This window comes from Cylas formicarius, unplaced genomic scaffold, assembly GCF_029955315.1.
Source record: "Cylas formicarius isolate icCylForm1 unplaced genomic scaffold, icCylForm1.1 PGA_scaffold_5__7_contigs__length_24384050, whole genome shotgun sequence".
Taxonomy (NCBI): Eukaryota; Metazoa; Arthropoda; class Insecta; order Coleoptera; family Brentidae; genus Cylas; species Cylas formicarius.
In genome coordinates, this window is record NW_026844341.1 from 1,798,871 (window position 1) to 1,822,648 (window position 23,778).

The window sequence follows — 23,778 nt, forward strand, 5'->3', positions numbered from 1 at the left end:
TTAAAGACAATGGTTTACACCAAAATTCAATTACTAAATCTTTAAATTAGATCTTTATAATGAACAATTCAATTTATTTTAAAATATTTGTGTGTAATGCCTTTTGGTATTTATTCATGTCTTAGATTAGTAGTACCAACGATAGGTTGGCTACATTGTGGCTTTCACGTTTGCCGCTTCTTTTGATCTGTTTCGTCATCAGTGTAGTTAGGGCGTTAATAATGGCTTCTTCAGAGGGTAGTGGTGTAACTACTGGTCAGCCAAACTTATGCAGGCAGGACTTGTCTAAATTGGTAAATACACAAGCATATTTTGAAAATAAAGTTCTAGCTGTGTGGTTTATCATTTTTAAAATGAAGCTAGAAATCTTAACCTAAGAATTTCGACCTGGCTTGACTCTAGTATGCATCTGTTACACATTGCTATACCTATTTAACGTGCTATTTATGTATATTTATGCACAGTTCCATACAAAGTTGACCTTATATAACAAAGTAACCAATTGTTTTTTTCATTTGAATCCTATCTTTTTAAGGATGTGACCAAGTTAACAGCCCTCTCACCAGAAGTTATTAGCAGACAGGCTACGATAAATATCGGCACCATCGGTCACGTAGCTCACGGAAAATCAACGGTGGTAAAAGCTATTTCGGGGGTACAAACTGTACGTTTCAAAAATGAGCTCGAGAGGAATATAACAATTAAACTGGGTGAGTTGATTTCCCGATCCTATTTTTCGTAAGTTCTTTCTTCCTATTTGTAAGTACCTACACTTGCGTATTATGGGGGTTATGAGTGGGCAGCTTTCATTTGCTAAATGTTGTTTGTCATTTGCAAATGACTCTTAAAGACAAGGGGAGTATCTTCCACCGTTGTAAAGCCTTTGTCATTGCAAGACTGTAGTTTGTATCATGTTTAAAAGTATCTTTATTGGCCGTTATCCTAACTTATTGAAATTTTCCCATTTGGTTGTAGATAAACTGCAATTTAATGACAAAGGCTTTGTAACGTGGCCGGCGCACCTGTATGGACAGAAAGTAGATGTGAAAGCCACGGTGGACGATTGCAGCAGCAGCAACCAGAGGGGACTGAAAAGGAAACAGACCCTGGCGCCCCCAAAAAACACGATTTACAAAGGGAAATTCTCCGTTGAAGCAATCGAGAAATTGCAATATGACCCTTATCAGAAAAAACATTTATTTTTTATAAAGTGGGAAGGCTACCACTCTGACTGTAACACGTGGGAGCCAATCGAGCACTTGGACGGGGCCAAGCAGCTTTTGCTCGATTTTTTGAGTAACTTGTTTGACGATAAAACCATGACGTTTTTGTGCTTGAAGTACCAACTGAGCAAGGAGAATATAAATGACGAAATGCTGTTGAGCGTGCTAAAGGACCGCGATCTGCGCAACGTGCCGGACAAGTTAGATACCCAAAAACGCCTCTTAAATTATCTGGATTGCGTTTGCTACTCTTACCTCACCAAACGGGTAGAAGAGGGCAAACGCGTGGTGCTAACTTACCTGCTGGTATCGAAGCGGGAGGAACAATTGGCCAGGCTCCGTCGCTGGGAGGCCATAGTCAACAAAATGGACAAGGGGGAGGCGGTCATCAAGGTGGAGAACGAGGTAGACTTGGAGTTTCCCCCCGAAAATTTCTGTTACATCAACGACTACGTTCCCACGGGTAACATCCAGATCCTCAACACGCCGGACAGTCATTGCGAGTGCGAAGCGTGCGGTCCCGGGATAAAGTCGTGCTGCGGCAAACAGGAGCACAACTCGTTTTCGTACAACGCGCGTCGCAAGATCAACGTCAATCCGGGCACCGCCATCTACGAGTGCAATAATTCCTGCAAGTGCGGACCCGATTGCAGGAACCGCGTGGTTCAGAACGGTCGCAAAGTACCGTTGTGCATTTTTCGCACGTCGAACGGCTGCGGCTGGGGCGTGAAGGCGTTGACGAAGATCGGTTGCGGCGAGTTTCTCTGCGAGTACGTAGGCGAGATCATCAACCACGAGGAGGCCGAGAGGCGTGGCAAGGCCTACGACGCGGAGGGTCGTACGTACCTGTTCGATTTGGACTACAACAGCCGCGATAACCTCTATACAGTTGACGCGGCCAAATACGGCAACATTTCCCATTTCATAAATCACTCGTGCGACCCTAACCTCGGGGTATACGCGACGTGGATCAATTGCATGGATCCGAATTTGCCGAAGCTGGCGCTGTTCGCGCTTAGGGAGGTTCCCAAGGGGGAGGAGCTGACCTTCGATTACATGATGAATATCGATTCGGTAGAACCGAAGACGCCCGAGAAGTCGCGACCGAAGTTAGACACGCCCGAGAAGGGGGCGCCCCAGACGGACAGGCCGACCTGTAAATGCGCGGCCCAATCCTGCCGCCGTTACTTGTTTTGACAACTGCTCCTTGAGACTAAAATGTTACGAGTCGGCGATTGCGTTTTGTTTTAGTGTTTTACCCCAGGAGAAATCGAAACTAGGGCGAGGATGTCATCAACGACACTATAGGCTATATGAGTCACGACGTAGCGTCGCCATTTTGGTTTGTAACCGTCAACAATTTTCCCTATAAGTTTTTACGGCGCTGTTTTTGTGCGTTTTTTTAACTACTAGATATTGTTTAAGGAACTTTGTTTTTATATTGTCAATTAAGAAATGTGTTCCACCCCATCTTGAAAAGTAACTGCGAAGACTTAGGGTGAAAAACCTTAGAACTAAAGTGATAAAAAGAGAAAATGCTAGAAATTAGTTTTAAGTTTCTGTAAATAATCGCATTTTTGAAATCTGCCCTGGGCAGATTCATTTTCATTACTAAAAACTATGCGGCAACATCACTTTTTTATTGCAACAAAAGATAGCCAAATAATAGTCACTTTAGTGAAAACCGCATTTCGATATGGTTTCCTAACCTATATCAGTAATATAAAGAATGAAACTATTTAATATATAAATTTATTATTAAAACTGTTACATTATAAATAAGAAGTCAATAAACATTAATACTCATTTAATATGTTGGAATATTACAATACAATGTTTTACAGAGAAACAATGAAACAAATAAAGCACTTTGCGTTTTTATGCAAGATGTGTGGTCCTGAAAAATGTAGTTGCTAACAGTTGCGTTTTCATTGTTTTGAAAATAGACACAAATGGCATTCTCTACACTAAATAAGTGCAATCTTAAAATTATTGGCACTTAAACGCCACCATTATAATTTTCGCTATTTTGCTAAAAGAAGGAAAATTAGCAATTGCGGTCGCAAAGATGCGAGTAAAGAGATGTAGAATTGCGGTTTTCATTGATCATCTTTTGTTGCAATGAAAGTGATATCGTTACATTAAATTTTGTTGAAGTAAATTTTATTTGTAGTGATTTATCAAGACGCCCTCTAGCGGCGATCTGAGCAATCTAAATGAATTTGTCAGGGATGTATTAATAGCCTAAGAAAAAAATAAATTTGTAGTTAGATTTTAATTTAAGATAAACAGTTTACTGAAAAGGCACTATAAATAACCCTTTTTACGTAATAAGTTTAGTATTTTAAGAAGTTTTATACATCTAGAGTAGTTTCAACTACTTGAATATAAGCTAAAATTATGTAATAATCTTTACATATCAACCAGTTTATGATAAATTTCGATTTCCAGGTAAAAAGGTGCACAAACAATATTCAATGAAATTTACAGCTGAAACATATACATAAGATCTAAGAACCTATACTAGGTGCTTAAGCATCTGTGGAATGTGTATTAAATAGATGTTGCCTATTTCCAACTGTAAAAACAAATAACTTTAGTTTTGAACTATGAATAAATTTGAATTTGTATTCTACCTACGCAGGTAGTTCCAGAAATGAATTAGTTTATTATTTTTTATTATTCTTCTTCTGAAGTTGTAAACTCAAACATTGGTTTGGACTATACTATTTTGAAGTCCTGATTAGTGCTCATTAATTTTTATTAAATATAAGTATTAAATTCATTTAAGGATCTGCAAAACCAAAAATTTAGGTTTAGAACTTATGTTTTCCTGGACAACTGGTATACGTGAAAAACTGTTTTGTCCATTGTTGACTAAATGTTGCCGCAGATTATTTTCGTTGGCCACTTCAAGTAAATATTTATTACTTAGCTTAGCTTATACTTAGCTAATAATAAATAATTACTAAAATGCTTTGTGTCAAACGAGAATTTGGTTCATAGCGAAATGCCTAGTTGTGTTGGGTGTTTTTACTAGGTTAGACATCTTAAGTTTAGCACAAGTAGAATTACGGTCGAAGCCGTACCACTCTTAAATGGTGATTTTTAAATGGGAATCGTCGGCCAGATAGTAAGGAGAGTGTATAAGAGAAAAACAGCGTTTTAAGTCTTAAGAGTGGATAAGAAGTTCTCTAAATAGTTACGTTCATTTACTTCATGGTATACATATAAAAAATGTGACCTTAGCTTTAATTTTACAGATATTTACTTGTTTTGATTTCCAAAGCTCATCTTTATATCATTTTCATAGATTATGACTACTGTGCATTACAAAATCACGTTTTGGTGTTTGATGTTTCAACGCAATAGTATTAGGTTAATGATTTTAGTTTAATTATTGTTAAGATTCATTCAATTAACTGACTAAATTTTATAATGTTAAAAACAAAGCTGATTGTTAATGAAATTGCTGCCTTTTAATTGTTAAAGCTGTAAGAATGATAATTGCATTTTGTAGAACTGAATAAACGGGATGATTTTTTACGCCTTGTTTAGATTTGTGACTGTTGAGTTAGGTATTATTGTGGTATATATATTATATATTAGATTGTTAGACTGTAATTCGTTTTGTTTGTTTGTTTTTGTGTTTCTAAGTTTTTACTTCATCAGCCAATAGTGGATGTGGAATTTTGTGCTCCAAGGTTTGGTTTCATTAATTGACTTTACTTAAACCGCAGTAGTTGCACTACTCATTCTGTGTATTAGCTATAATAACTATTTTGGCGGACACTACATATATGTAATTTATAAGCACAGTATTGATGGTGCATTACAAGACCCTGAAAAACTATTTTAAAAAAAAGTTTTTTCTTATAGGTTTGGGGTTTTGGGGTTGGGACAACACCGTGTCTTTATCAAATGTGTGATAAAGACACGATGGTGTCGAAACAATTGTCATGTAAAAATATATAATTTCGTGAAAATCTGAACTTTTAGTTCTTATTTATTTTGATAAATGGATTTTCATCAAGTAAAAGCCACCTCAGTTCAAGTTATAACAAGCGTTCGTTTTAAAAGTCACTTACAAATTGTACTCCTCTGGCGGTATTCTTTAAAACGGCAAGTTTTTCAGATTCATAATGCCTATATTGTTATTTATCTCCTTACAGCCCTTGCTAATACACTTTTTGTGTCACCAAAATATGAATAAAATTTTATGGTTCAGATTGCGGGGTCTCACCTTGCAGAGGATGGGGGCAGTTTTAGGGTTTGTCCAGATTTTCCACATTTTCAATTATCTTTAAAATAAAACTGATGGTTTTGTATTCACTAGCCGTCGGACAAGGCAGATGGTGGATTTATTTTATTACATTACATTTAATAAAATTTAGGATAATTAATATCGACTTTTTAATAAAAAAAATGATATATTTGCATTCTTTTTTTTATGTTTATGTTCTATTCCTATATTAATGGGTGAGATTTACAAATCACTATTGAACTGTAAAATTTAGTTAGCCTTTGCTGTATTTTATAGGCATAGTCATAGTGTTGTTCCTATTGTCCAGGGCGCTGAGATTTACAGGTAGTGGATGTACCTGTGCCTTGGTGTTTAGAATTAGAATTATAGTTATCTTCGTTACCAAGTTCGTTCTTTGAGATGTTTCTGTGCGTTCAACATCATCTTCAACATTTTTAAATTAATTTATATATTTCTCTCAAAAATCCAGAAATCAAAAAAATATGTTCATTTACATTCGAAATAAAGAAGTTAGGTCCTTTGAGATAATTATGAGATATATCCTGTATAATATCTTCGTTGTGTGGAGCACATCCAACAAACAACTTTTGTATTTAATACTTTTCCCGGAATTCCACAATGTATCTCTATCTATATTTATAGTAACTATATGCCTAAATACCATTGTATCACTAATAAAAAAAGTACATTGCCTGCTACTGCCACCCTCTTGACTATAGAATCCAAATGTTTACGTGGTTCCATAATAAAATTGATGCTTTTTTTTGGACAACCTGTATAATGCGAAAGTATTTTTAAAAAAGGACCATAATAGGCCCCTACATATCCCAAATTTGAAATTTCGAAAACCTGGTTTACAATTTTAACAGAGTACATATGCTTTGAAAAATGATGGAAAAAAACTGCAAAACTGCGAATTACAATTTTATTTGGTGCAAATATGGAATGTGAAAAGATAAAGCCGTTTGTCATAAGTAAAAGAAAAAAAATTCGACGTTTTTAAAAGTACACGCACGATAAGTTACCCCTCCAATGGGTATCTAATAAAAATGCATGAAAATCAAAATAAATAAGAACTAAAAGTTCAGATTTTCAAGAAATTATATATTTTGACATAACAATTGTTTCGACAACACCGTGTCTTTATCAAATCAAATCAACATTTGATAAAGACAAGGTGTTGTCGAAACAATTGTTATGCCAAAATATATAATTTCGTGAAAATATGATCTTTTAGTTCTTATTTATTTTCATTTTCATTCATTTTTATTAGATTGTTTCAACAACACCGTGTCTTTATCAAATCAAATCACCATTTGATAAAGACACGGTGTTGTCGAAACAATTGTTATGTGAAAATATATAATTTAGTGAAAATCTGAAGTTTTAGTTCTTATTTATTTTGATAAATGGATTTTCATCAAGTAAAAGCCTCCTCAGTTCAAAAATGCATGGATGACAGGAGATATCATGACCTGTGGCTGCGCGAGTTTGATTCTAAGGCGTAGAGAGAGAACAGGAAAGTAGCGTTATTTTTATATAATTCTTTTAGAATATGTATATGTATTTCGATTATCCAAATTGAAAAAACATTACAATAAAAAAGTGCATTTTTAAAGCTGGATTTGAGTGAAACATAGATATCGAGGACTTCGATGGTCAAGTGTTTCCTACATTAAATAATACTTTTTTGGATCTAAAACAATTTTCATTAATATAGCAAACCTGACCGAAGCCTGTGGCAGATTGAGACTTGGAAATATATCTAAACTATGTATTATATTATAATATTAAAATATAATATTTTATATTATGTACCGGGTATTCCATTTTTGACACTTCTATTGGGAATCCTGGTTATTTTTTATGATAGAAAGTTGCGATTGACGCTTGAAATTAAAGTTATTAAAGAGTTTAAAAAACGGTCTTATAGGATTTTTCCGTAAAATCCAGGGGCGTAGTTTGTTTTTACTTGCCCTAACCGTTTATTAGTTATGAAGCAAAAATATATATTTTTAATGGAACACCCTGTATATTATTTTTTACATTAATTGGAAGTCATTTAAGCTTAGTAGTAGGCAAAAATTAATCTTTTAAAAACAATATCCAAGTAAACAATTATTAACATCCTTGTATGTATTTTATACGCTATGAACTACTATTGGTAGTAATTTTCAACTTATTGTAGTCCATTATTCCATTAATTAATACGAAATAACATTATCGATTTCCTTCTTAGACTTTTGAAAGGTAAACCAATTGCCTCTCAAAGTTCTGTTACAGACTCGTATCGTGTTTTATTTACTTTATATTACATATTTTCCCAAAAAAAGAAATCTGAAACTGAAAGATCCGGAGATCACTGTGGCAATCTTACAGGTCCATTCGTACCTATCCATTTTTGAGGAAAAATAGTTTTAAAAGTCCAGCGTTATGACTTGGGGTCCATCTTGCTAAATATATATATCACTAAAATATACCTTTCTGAAGGAAGTCTAGGTACCTATGTGCTATAAGACCTCCTTCATAAATTCGGTAGGCTATTCGTTGTCCCAAAGTAAAACACGATACCCCAACCGCATAGCTTCCTTGTTGGGCCCTTTCAAGAATTAAATGGTGGTGGTGGTTTTCTACCGATCAGTTCCTCTTGTTATGGCGATTAAAAATTCCCGTATTTGAAAAGTAACATTCGTCGGACCATATTATCTCCCAAAAGAATCGTTAATTGACCATATCCCTCTAAAAACCTTACCTGTGGGAATATAATTCCGAAGCTTGTTTATTATTTTCATTGCATTTTATAAAATATACCAATATATCATATTTATCAGAATTTTCATACACTGCCATTATTATGGAAAATTAATTAAAATGAAATACACAAAAACAAATGGATAGCTTATAAAAATGTAATTAAAAACTGACAGTCTAGTAAGTTTTTGACACATTTGCTTTTTTGTTTTTGATAGATCAGTCATCTACTTAATGTTATAATCTGATTCTGAAATACATCCATGGTGTTCCCACTATCGCTACAAAAAACCCAGCTCCGCCGCCACCTCAGCTAAAGAATTGACCTGTATGTACCAGAACGTTCGGGGCGTCAGAACTAGGACCCATGTCTTTTACAGCGGCGTACCTTCCTCAGGGTATGATATCGTTGCTGTTACTGAATCCTGGCTCAACCAGATTTTCGGGACTCTGAACCCCTTCCTGATTCTTATCTGGTCTACCGCTCAGACCGAAGGCAAGATCTAACTGTAGTCTCCAGGGGCGGTGGTGTCATGCTCGGTGTTCGTGACAGTTTTGAGTCCGTACTTCTGGATACCTCCGGCATCAGCAACAGTGCTCCAAGCATAGACTTTTTAGGCTGTAAGATCTCTTTAGATTACTTTGTATTTTATTTATTCATAGTATACATTCCTCCCACTGCTGCCAGCTTCGAAGTTGAGAACTTTTTTGAATCTTTGTCGTCGCTGGACTTGTTGTTTGGCGGATCTGTCTTGTTATTGGGTGACTTCAATATTCTTTCTTTCACTGTTTCAGCTCCTATCAATGTCCGACGTAGATCCCTTACTCAACCTCAGCGCCATATTGAATCTTAAACAGCATAACTCTGTAACTAACCTAAATATATATAAATAAACAACAACAAACTTGCCTATGCGGATGACCTAAAACTCTATGAATGCATTGAAACTGGCATGGACTGCATGACTCTCCTGGACAACATAAATATTGTCAGTCAGTGGTGTACTAAAAAAAATTGCATCTTAACATCAGCAAGCGTAATGTGGTTTCTTACCTCCGCATGAAAACTCCTATAGTCTTTAATTACAATATGGATGCCACGTGCCACTGTGAAGGATCTGGGGATTTTATTTGACCAGTCGTTCTCTTTTGTACCTCACATTACTAAAATGGTTTCCAGGGCAATACAAATTTTAGGATTGGTAATAAGAAATTGCAGGCATTTTTGTAGTTCAGCTACTGTTAAATTGTTATTTATCTGTTACGTTAGGTCCAAGCTTGACTATGGCTCGCTGATATGGTCACCAATTTGTAACTGCCGTACTCAGTCCATTGAGAGTGTGCAGAAAAGGTTACAAAAGTATTTCCGGGTATTCATCCGTTCGTTGTCTGACCCTGGAGTAGGATCATTCGCCTGACGTTTCGCCAAAATATCACTTGGCACCTTCAGAGGCCGCGCGTCCATGTCACTCGTACGTGTCCGTACTTAAACTGCGGACTCTTCTTTTAAAGTGTTGTAACAATATTTTTTCTGCTTTCGAGATAACTTCACTAAATTCTTCGTAAGAGTTTGATGATTTTTCTGAAGCAACGTAACTATCCTTTAATAACCGCTGTAATTCTCTTGGTCTCCTTCTATTCAATAAAATAATTCTACAATACACTGTCTCCATCAAAATTAAGAAGGCATTGACATTCATTGCATTTGCAGAGAGTAAATTGGCAGCTTCTGCAGTAGACATTAAGTATTCTTTTAGAAGTTTTAGATCAGACGCTAGAGGAACAATTGTTTTTTTATTAAATTTATTGATGTTTAGATCATTGACAGCTCGACTCGATATATCTAATCGCCAGTTAGATGCTAATAAATTTACCATCCTTTTTAATCGAGATTCAATATTTGCCGTTTCAACTGATGGTTCACTTTTTATGGTCATATAAGTTGCAATATCGCAACACTGTCTCAGAGATGTGGAAATATTCATAGCATATGTGGGCGCTACAAACACTTAATTAATGCTATCAAATCTTGCCACAGATTTTGTAGCTTCCACCAGTTTATCGTAGTGCTTTGGGTGCAATGCTTCAAATAGATTTGCTATGTGTGGATCCATTTTTTTAAGCTCTAATAAAATTCTTGACAACTCTCGCATTTTTCTACTTGTAACACTAATAAAATGTTTTTCGCGATGTGTCTTAAGATAACGAGCTCCAAAGGCACATATTAAGTCATTCTTTGCCTCTAAAGAAATCTTATCAGGTCTCATTCTAGGAAAAACCTGATCTTCTAATTGTTGGTCAATTTGGGTCAAATTTTTTATCAAAAAGTTTTGACTTGCAACTTGAGCATTTTTTGATGAACTAGCCCCTGTGCATTTCTTTGTATGTCGATATAAAATTTTGGATCTGTAAAATCCCAAGCAGTTTGTGCATGGCAAAAATGATTTCTCTGGCTCCCGTGCTTTTTTCATCGGTTTGACAAGCTTCGGAATTTTTAATAAAATTGCCCTTCTTTTTTAATAGGGCTAAAAGTTTTTTCCTTCCCTCACTCTTTTTAGGTTTGGAAAAAATTTGCAATACTTCTAATTCATACGGGTGATTCCTTTCGATATGTCGAAGAAAATTTTGAACATCGGTTTCGCAAAAGTAGCACAAGTCCTTTTTCCTAGTATATTTTTTATTTTCTTTTGTATTTCTCAACGATTTAATTGTGTTTATTTTTGTATCCGTGGTTTCGTCCTGAAACGGTTCTTAATCCATAAAATATACGCAACCAATAGCTGACAATACTTACAGAGTCTGGTTGAGATTCCTCTGAATTTTACAGTCGAATATTCTCCAAAACCGTAATTTTCTGTAAATGAAAACCAGGTTATAGAATGTTAAAATAACATGACAAAGCAAAGTGAAGACATTCTTGTTTATACTACGATAAAGACTCTAAATCACTGAACCAGTTTTAAAAAAATTGACTGAATCCGACGATTTGCAACCAAAATTTTATGATATGCTTTAAATATATTTTTTTATATTGCAAGATACCTTGTTAAATTGCCACAAAAAGAAACCTATAACTTCCAAGGTATGGTTTAACACTACCTGAATTATTTGTAAATATAATAAGAAAGTGTATGTGAGAATAAGCTAAACACAAGAAAAACAAAAAATAATTAAATGACAAGATCAAAGCAAAGAATTGTTTTGATTTATAGTGGAAAGTTTCTTGCTCTTGGGTAATCGTCCAAGTTATTTATTATTACCTTCTTAAATTTACAGATCTCTATTTCTGAGTCTGACGACGATCTATCTGGAAAAAATTCTGGGACGGCATCGCCATCGTCGAATGTTGAATGTGGCGAAAAATCACCTGTAAAATCACCCTGTAAAAGTTACTAAAATATAATATCAGCATTTTTCTTAGTTATCAATTTAACATCTTGATTCTGCTTTTATTACATAAAAGAATAATAACTTACCTCAACCCTTTCAATCTCCTGTTTTACTTCATTCTCCATAACTAATATGCATCCGAGATTATGATTTAACCTTAGAATATCGCCCAGCGACGCTGTCTAGTTTTTCCGTAAATGGAAGGAAAATGATGCGCGCAGTGAAATAAATAAAATATACTATATGGTATACTCCGTCTACACCAAGCATTAAATTGCCTCCACTTATTTATACTTTTCATTCAGTGTACCATTTTGCTTCCCTCTGTGTTGCCAAATCTAATTTTTTCAATGAACATAGAGAAAGTAGCAATTTGACCAAACGTATTGATTTCGAAAGTTGATAATACTTGAAATAGAGGAATCCAATTTTGTTTTTAATGTTTCTTAATTGTTTTTACAAGAATAACATTTTAACACACTATTTTTTTTTAAAGCAAAAAGTCATAAAACCACTAACAGATAATAAAATTTAATATTTTACTCAGTGCATCCTCTGAAAAGTCTTCGACAGTTGATAATGATTGAGATATATATAGGTTCTTTTTTAATTTATTTTTTTAATTTATTTGGTGATGGGAAAAAGTGACTAGACGTTGAGAGACAAAGAAAATACAATCCGGCAATACAAGTCGTCTTGTTTTAAATTTATTTTAAAAACAAAAAATTATAAAAATGCTAACGGCTAATAAAAATTTGTCTTTTACTCAGCGCATCCAACCAGGAGTAATAGGAGCATTTTTTTTGTTTATTGCATTTCAATAATATTTACCACCCAAAAGCACTTAAAGAATTCAACAAACACAAATTTAATCCATAAACTAATTTTAAAAAAGTTAACATAATGCACGGATGATGGAAATCAACAAAATCAAAGCGTCGATGAAGACACAAAGTTCAAAATAAGCCATAAAATAATATATTGCAACGTTGCCATTACTGTGAAAAAATGTTCCCGCCAAGGACTCAAAGTAGCCCTTAAAATGAAAAATAATATACGGGCATGTATACGATCACTACGCCACGTGGTGCCAATTTCGTGAACTAAAAAAAAATATACGTTTTCCATATCGCAAACGAAATTGCTTCTGGAGCATTCGTTACCACAGTTCTACTGAAACTCACAGAAGGGCAAACTAAAACGAATCGATATACGGACGTAAAATAGTCATGGACGCAAAATGTAATGTGCGGTGCATGCTGGTGTGGTGTCTGTGTGTTCGAAATGTTTTCGGTGCGCGAGCATTGAAGATGCCAAGTGAGATTTTGGCGAAACGTCTGCAGGATTCCAGAACGGATGATATCCCGGAATATAGTGTCATCACATTTTTCCATCCGTGAATCAATACGTGAATATATATATATATATATATATATATATATATATATATATATATATATATATATATATATATATATATATATATATATATATATATATATATATATATATATATATATATATATATATATATATATATATTAATTTTGTTGACGGCATCTTAAATTTCACAAAAAAGTAGCACAGGTCCGCGTAAACCACGACTCTCTATTATCTTTAAAAACAACTAAGGTGCCCAGTAAAAGTGTCCAAAATGGGGGGTACCCTTTACATAAAAAGTTCTTATTGGTTATTTATGTAAATGTAATTTAGTTATATGTATTTTTGGCAAATGACCAACAGCTGATTCCCCAACGGTGGTCGCTATTGCGGGAGTCTACGTTATTTTGACGACAATAAATAATCCGTATCGATAAACCTGAATAACCTTGTATATTCAGAATTTGCAACTAATAATGATTATTGGAAAAGGTTATGCCAACGCCAAAATCTACAAGTGCGACAACCCGAAATGTTCGAGACCCGCTTGCTACATCTCCGGATCCTCGTCCAAAGACGACAGCTTCCCGTGTTTGCGTCCCGCTTGTTCCGGCCGCTTCCAGCTCGTCCGGCACGTCAGTTTCGTCGACTGTCCGGGCCACGACATCCTCATGGCCACCATGTTGAACGGCGCCGCGGTCATGGACGCCGCCTTATTGCTGATAGCGGGCAACGAGTCCTGTCCGCAGCCGCAGACCAGCGAGCATCTCGCCGCCATCGAGATTATGAAACTGAAGCACATAATTATACTGCAAAACAAAATCGACTTGGTGAAGGACGGCCAGGCTAAAGAACAGCACGAGCAGATAGTGAAGTTCGTCCAGGGAACGGTGGCGGAAGGTGCTCCCATCATTCCCATTTCCGCTCAGCTCAAGTACAACATCGAGGTAATTTTACGGCCATCAAACGTTGATAAGATCAGATGGGCCGGGTCCGTTACACTGTCCTATGCGGTATTCAGTTTGTTCTGGTATATTAGCACTCGGTGGCTCCCACCTAGCAATACCCAGCACCCGACTTACACAGCTAACGTCACACCCTCAAAATTCTGAAGTTCCAGGACATCAGTCCCTAGTTTTAGGTATCTAAACCTCCCACCACCGAGATTTGGTGTATGCAGGGTTTGAGGCTGCAGTTTCCGGTGTACAGCCATATTGGGTTTTTAGGGTTGCCCTGTTCATGCCAAATCATGGTGTCACTTGTGTGTTTTTTTAAGGGACTTTCCATTAATGTCTTCGAATGGACTAGTCATGGTAACTGTAGCCAGTGTAGGCGATCTTCCTCTGGTCTCAATTTCTTGCCTATTGGTGACAGTGATGTTTCTTTCCGCTTGGAACATGCTAAGATATGTATCAACGCTGATATGTATCTCCGTCTTTGGATGTTCCCCCATGTGGTTAGTCTTTGTGTGTCAATGATTCCATACGTATGCGTAGGAGTAGGAGTACACACTGGTTACTATCAACTGTCCAGGCGGATGTTGGGTTTTACTCAGCCTCGTCCACTAAGTTTTGATAAGGTTTAAGTTAATTCGACTTTGCTCACTAGCTCGTTGAACTTTTTCTAGGAGATGTAATTATGTGACTTATCTAATACTGTTTATTACTTCTCCATTCACCTTGATGCGTTCGAAAGTTTGACTTAGTTTCTTTTTCATAAATTGGTTCGCATAGATGTTGTGGATTCTTGTGGTACAAACAAATATTTCAGTTTTCCCACTTTTTTTTGCTACAATTCTGATGTCTTTATAGTTTATGTCCACATTTTGAAGTGTCTCTTTCAATTGTTTACGCTTCACGTCTCAAAAGTCTCCGATTGGATCACACTTAGAAATCTGTGTTCACATCCTTACTTGTAGGTAGAATAGTTTCTCTCTTGTATTGAGTGTTTTCGAAATTCAAACTGTAAGTTATAATTAATTTTTGTGAAGCCTTTCGTAATATCGCTAATCAGCCTTATTAGCCTATATTTATCGCAGTGCTTAGAGTTTGGTCTTTTAGGTCTTGGAATGGCACGGTCTTCCTCTCATATGGGGTAGAAGTCAGTTCTAAAGTCAAATTTTTATATCAATTAGACCCACGTTGCCAAATTGGTTTTGGAATGGGTTTTAACAATCATTTAAATATTTCATTTGTTGATCTGCGTTTGCAGGTGTTATGCGAGTACATCACCAAGAAGATCCCGATTCCCCAGAGGGACTTCACATCTCAACCGCGTCTCATCGTGATCCGGTCGTTCGACGTAAACAAGCCGGGCTGCGAAGTGAACGATCTGAAGGGAGGCGTGGCCGGCGGAAGTATATTGAGGGGCGTGCTGAAAGTGGGCCAGGAGATCGAAGTGAGACCCGGCCTCGTTAGCAAGGACTCGGAAGGGAAGCTCACTTGCCGACCCATATTTTCGCGGATCGTGTCCTTGTACACGGAACAAAACGAACTCCAGTTCGCGGTGCCCGGCGGTTTGATCGGCGTCGGTACCAAAATCGAGCCTACACTTTGTAGGGCCGATCGATTGGTGGGGCAGGTTTTGGGGGCGGTCGGCGCTCTCCCCAATATTTTCATCGAGTTAGAGGTAAGAATATGAAATTTGTTTACAATTAAAACTACTGAGAGAGTCAGAAAATAAATCAATATGCTCGTTATTTGAGAGTAAAATATTTGTCAGCTTGCACATTCAATTCAAAGGCGAGTTAACGCCATAGTTGGTCCTATGAAAATGAATGTTAAAAAGGAGAAATTTGAAAACCAACAGATGCCAGAAGATCTGGTGCATCCATCAAGTTATTAAGGATTTTGTACAATGTAAAGATGTCAAAGAATATGCGCCTACTCTCCAAAGATGTCAGATTCAAAAGCTTCATAATCTCTTCGTAGTTTATTACCTTAAATGACATTCCCAATTTAAAACTTATCCCTCTAAGAAACGCTGCGCACGCTCTATTTTTTCCTTGTGAATTGCATAGTATGGTTGCCAGACACAGCTAGCATACTCTAAAATTGAACGCACAAGTGCCCAGTACAGCTCCATATACATAAAGATGTTTTCAAAACCCTTCAAAGTCCGAAAAACAAATCCAAGCAATCGAATAGCTCTGTTAGTCATAAAATCTGTGTGATATGTAAATGTGAGCTCCGAATTAAGCCAAACTCCAAGATCTTTAACTAGGTTCTGTCTCTCGAACGATCCAGAGTTCAACTGATAGATGAAAGTTACTGGATTTTTGGATCTGCTAAAGCTTACAATTTTGCACTTGTTTGTATTAAGAGTTGTTTTATCAAGATCCTCCTGTAATCGATGACAGTCAAGAGGTGATTCTACAACGTTAAAGAGCTTTAAATCGTCCGCAAATGCAAGAAATTGGCAAAAGCGAAAAATATTTTTTAAGTCACTAATGAAAACATTGAAAAGGTGAAAAATTAAAAATTTTACATAAAATTTCGCATAGTTTACAATTCTGCACCAGTATCACAGGTATTCCGTCGGTTCCGGGTCCTAAGGTTTGCTTTAAAATACTTATCCTATTGAAAACATCGACAACATTTAATTTTAAAAATCCTATACTAACAGATTTATCACAAGAAAATGATTTATTGCATATGCTGAATAGATTGAGGTAAAATGATCGTTGAACATATCCGACACTGCTAAGTGTTGCTGCTAATTTCATCATCAACCGACATACATTGTGGATACTCAAGGTTTTTCTTCTTTGAGTTCGCATATCGCCAAAAGGACTTTTTATCAGTTAACTGATTTTAGAGCATTCCAATGTAGTCTTTATGTGAAGAAACAGATAAATTTCTACATTGCTCCCTCAGTTGAGAAAAAACACGATAGTCCTCTAAAGAATTTGTGCATTTGAAAGATTTATGAGCTTTCTTCTTTTCTAGAATTAAGGATTTAAGGTCATTCATTCACTTGGGAAATTTTGGATTTCTATAGCGAGCGATAACTCAATAGCACAAAAGAAAACATAAAACTGCGAAACCATCATATCCACATCCGCACACTTAAAAATACAATCCCAGTTGACATTTGACAAAAACAGATCAATTTCTTTGTAATTAGCACACATAATTATAATAAAAATAGTCACATGCGATATTCCTGGGTGAGGTAATGGCCAAGTTGTAGTTGCAAACGAAAGCTGGATGAGGTCCATCCAGCTTTAATGGCTTACACAGATCGTAACGCAGATATCAGGTTGACTAGAGAACAACAAATCAAGAAAATTACCTTACTTTTTTGGGATCTGTATGTTTTGAAATAATAGGCCACACAATCGGAAACAATTGTCTCATTTGGGACATTCCCGCAAGGCGTAGCACCAGTTTCACCATGATAGTTTAGATAAATTAAAGTCTCCCTTGAGAAAAACATCTGTGAAGTCATCTTCATCCATCAAATACATTACAGAGAGACAAAAATGTTCATACACCTCGGGCGAGGAGACACCTGGACTATTAGCATTGCCGACCAGAATCTTATGAATAATTATTTGCTCTACAGTATTAATAGGAGGGCTAAAAAGTTGGCAGGATATAGAGCTTTTCACAGCAACAAGCTCCCCTCCCTGAGTCAAACAGTTACTAGTTGCTGCTGACTTATCGCATCTAAATACAAAATAACCATCCAGGCCAAGTTCACGTGTCAAAACACGAACGTCAAAACAGGGACGTTTCTGTCAACAATAAAACATCATAATCCTCAACGAGGGCATTGCATATCAGGGACTGCAGTTTTGATTTTATACCCCTGACATTCTGGTAATAAAATGTCAGGCATTTATTAGTCTTACTTGTGAAGCTTGGAAATTTCGTTCATTATTGGTTTGTTGAGTTTGGTGGTATGGCTTTTTGAGAATTGCGGAACGTAAATGGCCTGAAGATGATATTGCTAGGCCAAAAACTGCTATCATTTAAGGTGTCATAAAAAGTTTCAGAAATGCTAACTTTAAAACTTTTAGAATTAGATTTGGAGGGCAACTCTTCTTCCGTCAACATGCTGTTGATTGGAATTTTTGCGTTTTCTTTGATATAGTCCAAGACAATTTCGCGATTCGCACCACAGTCAACACATCCCAAAAACAGCCACCTTTTACCTGGTACCCCTCTGAATGCACCCCCAGAATTAGGTGCCGAACCTCTGTTGACTAACCTTTTTTGGTCCTTTGTTGTCTTGCCGTATCCATCTGCATTCTGGTGTATGAAGTTGGGCAAAACTAATTTCGCCACGTCGAACTTTTGCAATACACCGTTTATTCGTTGTGTCACTATCCTATACTGTGTTCCTTTGTAAGATGGAGTAATAAAACTTCTAATGGTCTATCTACTTTTATATTTAATACAAATTCCCAAACGAATACTTATAAAATGCATAACTAAGCAGAAATTTCCCCACATTTAGGGAAAAATTCGGCAACGTTGCATTTCCGCGGTATCTCACTATTCGAAGCCATTTATCCAAAAAAATCACTTGTGACGGGCGTGCAATTAAGTTTTATGCGTGAAGTAACATACATTGGATACATTTCTTCTTGATTTTATGGACCGGTGATCGTATTTTTGTATCATTTCGTATTTGGAAGCGCATCGACGTGCCTAGACCAGTCTTTTCGCATTATTTACAGTCTTCGCGACATTTAAACCTCTTACTGACTTTCTATAAAATTTAAACGGCCGGGATTCAGAATAAGTAAAGAGTAGTAGGTATCTATTTTGACATATTGAAATCAGTTATTAAAAAAAAATCCAAATTAAATATTTTGATTGATACATTGATACTTCTGGTTTACTTCACAAAAATGGCAATCCCATTGCTTAAAATTTTTAATTTTAAGAATGTCTCCTTTTTAAAGCTAAATAAACCTAGAGCAATGTTACGGGTTAGAAAAAAGCTAAACTAACAAAGAATATAACAATACATCCAGTGCTCAACATAATGAGAGCATTTGTTTATAATATCCGATATGTAATAGTAAAGACATATATCACAAAGTCATATATCACATATTGTAGAATACGTACGCTATAGGTTTTGTTATTCTTCGCCAGCAGGGCAGCTGAGGTCGCCCATCGGTCGCAGACTTTTTGCGTTTTCAGTTTCATTTGCGCCATTTTTGTGTTGAAGTACAGAGAGAACTGATATATTTAAAATTATAAAAATTGAAATTCATATCATTTTATGGATTAATTTTTGATTTACTTCTACGGACGATCCTTAAATTTAGTCGTACTGAACGGTATCCCATTGATTTATACCCATTTAGGTTTGCTCAAAATCTTCATGTTGTTGAAGTTAATGATTTTATTTCTCTCTTGCTGAAGAATAGACTAGTTATATTAGAGACCGATCATAAAACTAGTAACTATCAAATTGTATATATGTATTTCTTTTTTCTACTCCCGTCCGTAAAATACCTATTTTTTTTTCACATTACCACTTCAGTTTCGTTTCCCATGAATCCGAGCCACTTCGGACATTTCCGGGATTTTACCGCACGGATTTGGAAGCAATCGGAAGTTTTCGGAGATATTTCCCACGCTTTAAATTGTGACGTGTGTTAATTTTGACGGTCATGTCAGTGAATGTAACGGGAACAGAAAAAGTATAATACGTTCTTTTTAAGCCACTCGTTTATTAAATACTCGCTCCGCTCGTGTCAAATAAACTGGTGAGTCAATTGCCGTTTACCGAACTTGTTGCATAATATACTATTAACACTGCTGCATAGTGAATTCAAAAAATTATTATTATTATTGTTATTATTATTATATTATAATTTATTTCAACGTATATGGTCTTCCCTTTGCCTGCATTTTAGTTAAGGCATTATTTTTTTCGATCTTTATCAACGACCTGTCTGATAAAATTAAATATGACTTTCTATTATACGAAGATGCTATGGCGGTTAAATATCTAATTCTCTAATATTTATAAGAGGTGTGAGCAAAATAATCATTCGGTTTTTTGAGTATGTTCATTTTGACTGGATGGCGAAGTCTTGCGGGACAGTTTATATCATTGGCGGTCTACAGCTGGTCTAATATTTTTATATAGATGGTTACACGATAGTATTGACTCGATGAACTTACTTTCCTAGATTAATTTTTTCTTGTTTTAATAATCTGATCTTGTATACCAGTCATAGACCCTTCAGTTTCAGGAACAAGCGTTCCAGTCTTTAGTCATTCTACGGATTTACCATACAGATGTTCTGAACGTCACCGTCAATTTTTGCACGCTTAAGTTTAGTTCATTGTTTTCGTGATGGAATAAATTTCTTAAGCCTATAATTTGTTGACTGCAGGCGTCGACAGCATTTGTTATTCTCCTTCTCTTTCTCTTGGCAAATTTATTCTTTCAATTGACGCTTTTGGATGGTGTTTTCTGCATTTTTTAAATTCTGTTCGTATCTTTCTTTTTATTGCTTTGAGATCTGTTTGGGACCATTTAGCTAGTCCAAAGGAGTATTGAAGAGCAGATATAGCATAGCTATTTATGGCCGTGGAAAAATTTCTCAAGTTAAGTTAAATGTTGTAAAGACCTTCTAGGGGAATCATCACCTTGTCGTGGTGAAGGGGCTTAGTAGCCTTTATCCAGGGAGCGATGCCGCTGGTAGCGTATCTACCGGTAGGGCCACCCATGCTGCTAAGGTCTTGAAGTTATGAAGGTGAGGCTAAGAAGGTTCCCACGCAGAGTCTGACCCGGAATAAGCGGCAGCAAACAGCGTTCTGTTCTTCAGGTTAGGAGTGTCTAAGATAAAAGCTAGGAAAGCAAGGGGAAACTACCTGGCTAAATACTTCCGCAAGATAATCATGATGGATCAAAGCTATTCAGAAACGACCCTCAGTCCCGGGCACCCCTTAAGTGGGGAGAGGTTGCGAAGAATCCCCGGAGATGATAGGAAGATTGGTAAATGGAATGTACGGAGCCTGTTTCAAACAGGAAAGGTAAACAATGTAATCAAGGAATTAAAAATAATTAATATTCATATACTTGGATGTAGCGAAGTCAGATGGCCCAATTCGGATTACTGTAAGATCGACGATTATGATGTATGTCACTGTGGAGATACAACAACACAAAACAAGAATAGAGTAGCTATAATTGTTAATAAAGAAGTAAACAACGGTGTCATTAATTTTTTGGGCATATGAAACAGAGTGGCACTCCTTAAAATTAATGTCAAACCTTTTAATATAACTATTATACAGTCAAAGGCTCTAACCTCAGAAAACTCAGATCAGAAAATCGAAATATCCTACGAACCACTATGGACAGCCTTGAAATGCACCGAGAAACAGGAGCGGGCATTTCAATGCTAACCTGGGCAAGGGTTCTGTTGATGGTGTTGTGGGAATTTTTGGACTGGGGATAAGAAATGGCAGGGGAGACCGTCTAATCCAGTTTTGACAAAAAACAGACAGTGTGATAACGAACACCTTTTTCCAATTACCGCCTCGACGGCTCTACACGTGGAAATCTCCAACTGATCCGCTCCAAAAAGTTGTTATGAATCAGATTAACTTTATCATCATAAACAAGAGATTCCAAAACTCCGTAAAATCCGTAAAGACGGACCCAGGAAAAAAAAAAAGAAAATCCCCAAAAGAAAACCTCAAAATCGCCTAGAAATACAGAAGCTAAAAAATAACTCCAGAAAAAGGGAAGTTAAAAAGGAACCAAACTACAATATTAACAGCATATCTCTAGATCTAAATTATGAAGATCTGGGGCAAAATAAAAATTGTCTGTAACCGTGGAGCAGATAGTAAATTAAATAGGAATGAAAGAAAGTACAAGGAAATAAATAACGAAATTAATAAAAAGGCCAATTGAACCTTTGAAACGAAAGCATGACACGGAAAGCATGGAATTGACAGATCCTACATCTAAGCGCTTGGATGCTCTTGAAATGTGGTGCTATCGAGGCATTCTCATGGTATCATACTCCTACCATGTCACAAACAACACCATGATCCAGCGAATGCAAAAGCATCTCAAAGTCATACATAATGTGAAAGTGAGGAAGATGGCGTACCTTGGGCATGTGATGCGTAATGAGACATATCAATTTATCCAACTAATCTTGCAGGGCAAAATAGATGGTCGAAGAGGTCAGGGGCGCCGACGAACATCGTGGCTGAAAAATATCAGACAGTGAACGGGAGCGACGACTGTACATTTACTCAGGGCGGCTGTCAGTAAGATTTTATGGAACAATGTGATGGTCAACATCCATAGAGGATAGGCAATAGAAGAAGTAGAAGAAACAACTTTTTCAAACTCTGATCAATGTGTGTTGTGTTCCATTTTGTGTGTCTGGAAAATTCCTAAGTACCTCTTTTCGTTTCCCCTTGTGAACTGATAAAGTTTGACATTTCTGACATTGACATTTGACATCTGACATTTAGATACCTGTGCTCCATTGGTGCTCTTCATTGAGAATGTTGTTCGTTTCTAGATATGTATATAGCTTCTCACATATTGTGACTGATCCTGGATTTGATCCGATTTTTATTTATTTAATTATATTATTTATTTATTTGTTATATTTTTTTAAAATCACACTTGTTTTGGGTTGTCATTGATCGGTCAAGTTAATATTTAAAACGTTTCGCATGAAGACAGAATTACAGCCAAGCGGGTAAATTCTTCCAGCTCCGCTGTCAGATTTCGGGGAGTCTCTCCCATGGTTCTTATTATAATTGTTATAGTTTTTTCTTTATTATTATTATTATTATATTTTTAATCTGTTTAAACTGTCCGCCGCTATGCATATTGGTTGTTGAAAGCAGCCAGTTCTTATTAGTTTTGTTTGAGAGTTTCTATATTATCAGCATATGTAGAACCTTTGTATACCTTGTATAGTTATATGGTTTACCCAATAACAATAGTTAATGGGGGTATGATCCATTAAAAGGGAACACGATATTCTTTAAGGTTCACTATACTAGAGTTTTGTCTGTTTTCAGGTGAGTTATTATCTATTGAAACGACTTCTCGGCGTGCGCACAGAAGGCGACAAAAAGGGGGCCAAAGTCCAAAAATTGGCGAAAGGAGAAATTCTGCTCGTCAACATCGGTTCGCTGAGCACTGGGGGGAAAGTTATCGCGACGAAAGCGGACATGTGCAAGATCGCGTTGACGAATCCGGTGTGCACGGAGGTCGGGGAAAAGATCGCCCTGAGCAGAAGGGTAGAAAAGCATTGGCGTCTCATCGGATGGGGGCAGATTCGCGGCGGGGAGACCATCGAACCGTCCAACAACTGAACGCGCATTCATACATCAGTTCTTTTTTATATTACTTACTTACCGAGCGTATTTGTCTGGTGGTTTCGTTGGCATCAATAGTTGTTAGGTTTTTTTCCGAATTTCGATGTCACTTCATTGTTTTTATTCTAGTAGGTTTTCAAATAAATTATATTACACAAACCAGCTTCGGTGTTTTTTTAATCAGCGCTACTCGAAAAATATCGCAATTGTTTGTCCCAAAGATCGAGATAGTTATAACAGTATCAAAAACATTGCTTTAGATAAAGACAAATAATGTAAAGTAATGAAAAAAGACTTTTTTTTATTTCAAATCAAATTATTTCTTAGTTTTGGTTAGTAGTAGTCGTTAGTTTGAAACGGTGTTGTGTCATTATTTTTTTTATCAAAAATAGTTGCATGTATTTAATGCTTTCTGATTTACGTAATCCCTTCAGTT

General features: G+C 36.3%; 1 protein-coding gene across 2 annotated transcripts; it reads left to right on the forward strand.

The window, feature by feature from the left end:
* The first annotated feature begins 164 nt into the window (after positions 1-164).
* On the forward strand, positions 165-23,500 carry LOC132701985 (eukaryotic translation initiation factor 2 subunit 3-like). Of its 2 annotated transcripts, XM_060670357.1 has the most exons (5): positions 165-293; positions 536-710; positions 13,501-13,955; positions 15,220-15,636; positions 23,043-23,500. In XM_060670357.1, exons 1-5 carry the CDS (start codon positions 222-224, stop codon positions 23,337-23,339), a joined length of 1,416 nt encoding a protein of 471 aa, XP_060526340.1. In that variant the 5' UTR covers positions 165-221; the 3' UTR covers positions 23,340-23,500. The 2 variants fall into 2 exon arrangements, with proteins under 2 accessions (XP_060526340.1, XP_060526339.1); XM_060670356.1 differs by lacking the exons at positions 13,501-13,955; positions 15,220-15,636; positions 23,043-23,500 and adding an exon at positions 976-6,612.
* The last annotated feature ends 278 nt before the right edge of the window (positions 23,501-23,778 follow it).

Coding starts and splice junctions, on each gene's coding strand:
- LOC132701985 (XM_060670356.1), top strand. CDS start 222: ATGGCTTCTTCAGAGGGTAGTGGTGTAACTACTGGTCAGCCAAACTTA. Junction 294..535: donor GGCAGGACTTGTCTAAATTG/GTAAATACACAA, acceptor TATCTTTTTAAG/GATGTGACCAAGTTAACAGC. Junction 711..975: donor GAATATAACAATTAAACTGG/GTGAGTTGATTT, acceptor ATTTGGTTGTAG/ATAAACTGCAATTTAATGAC.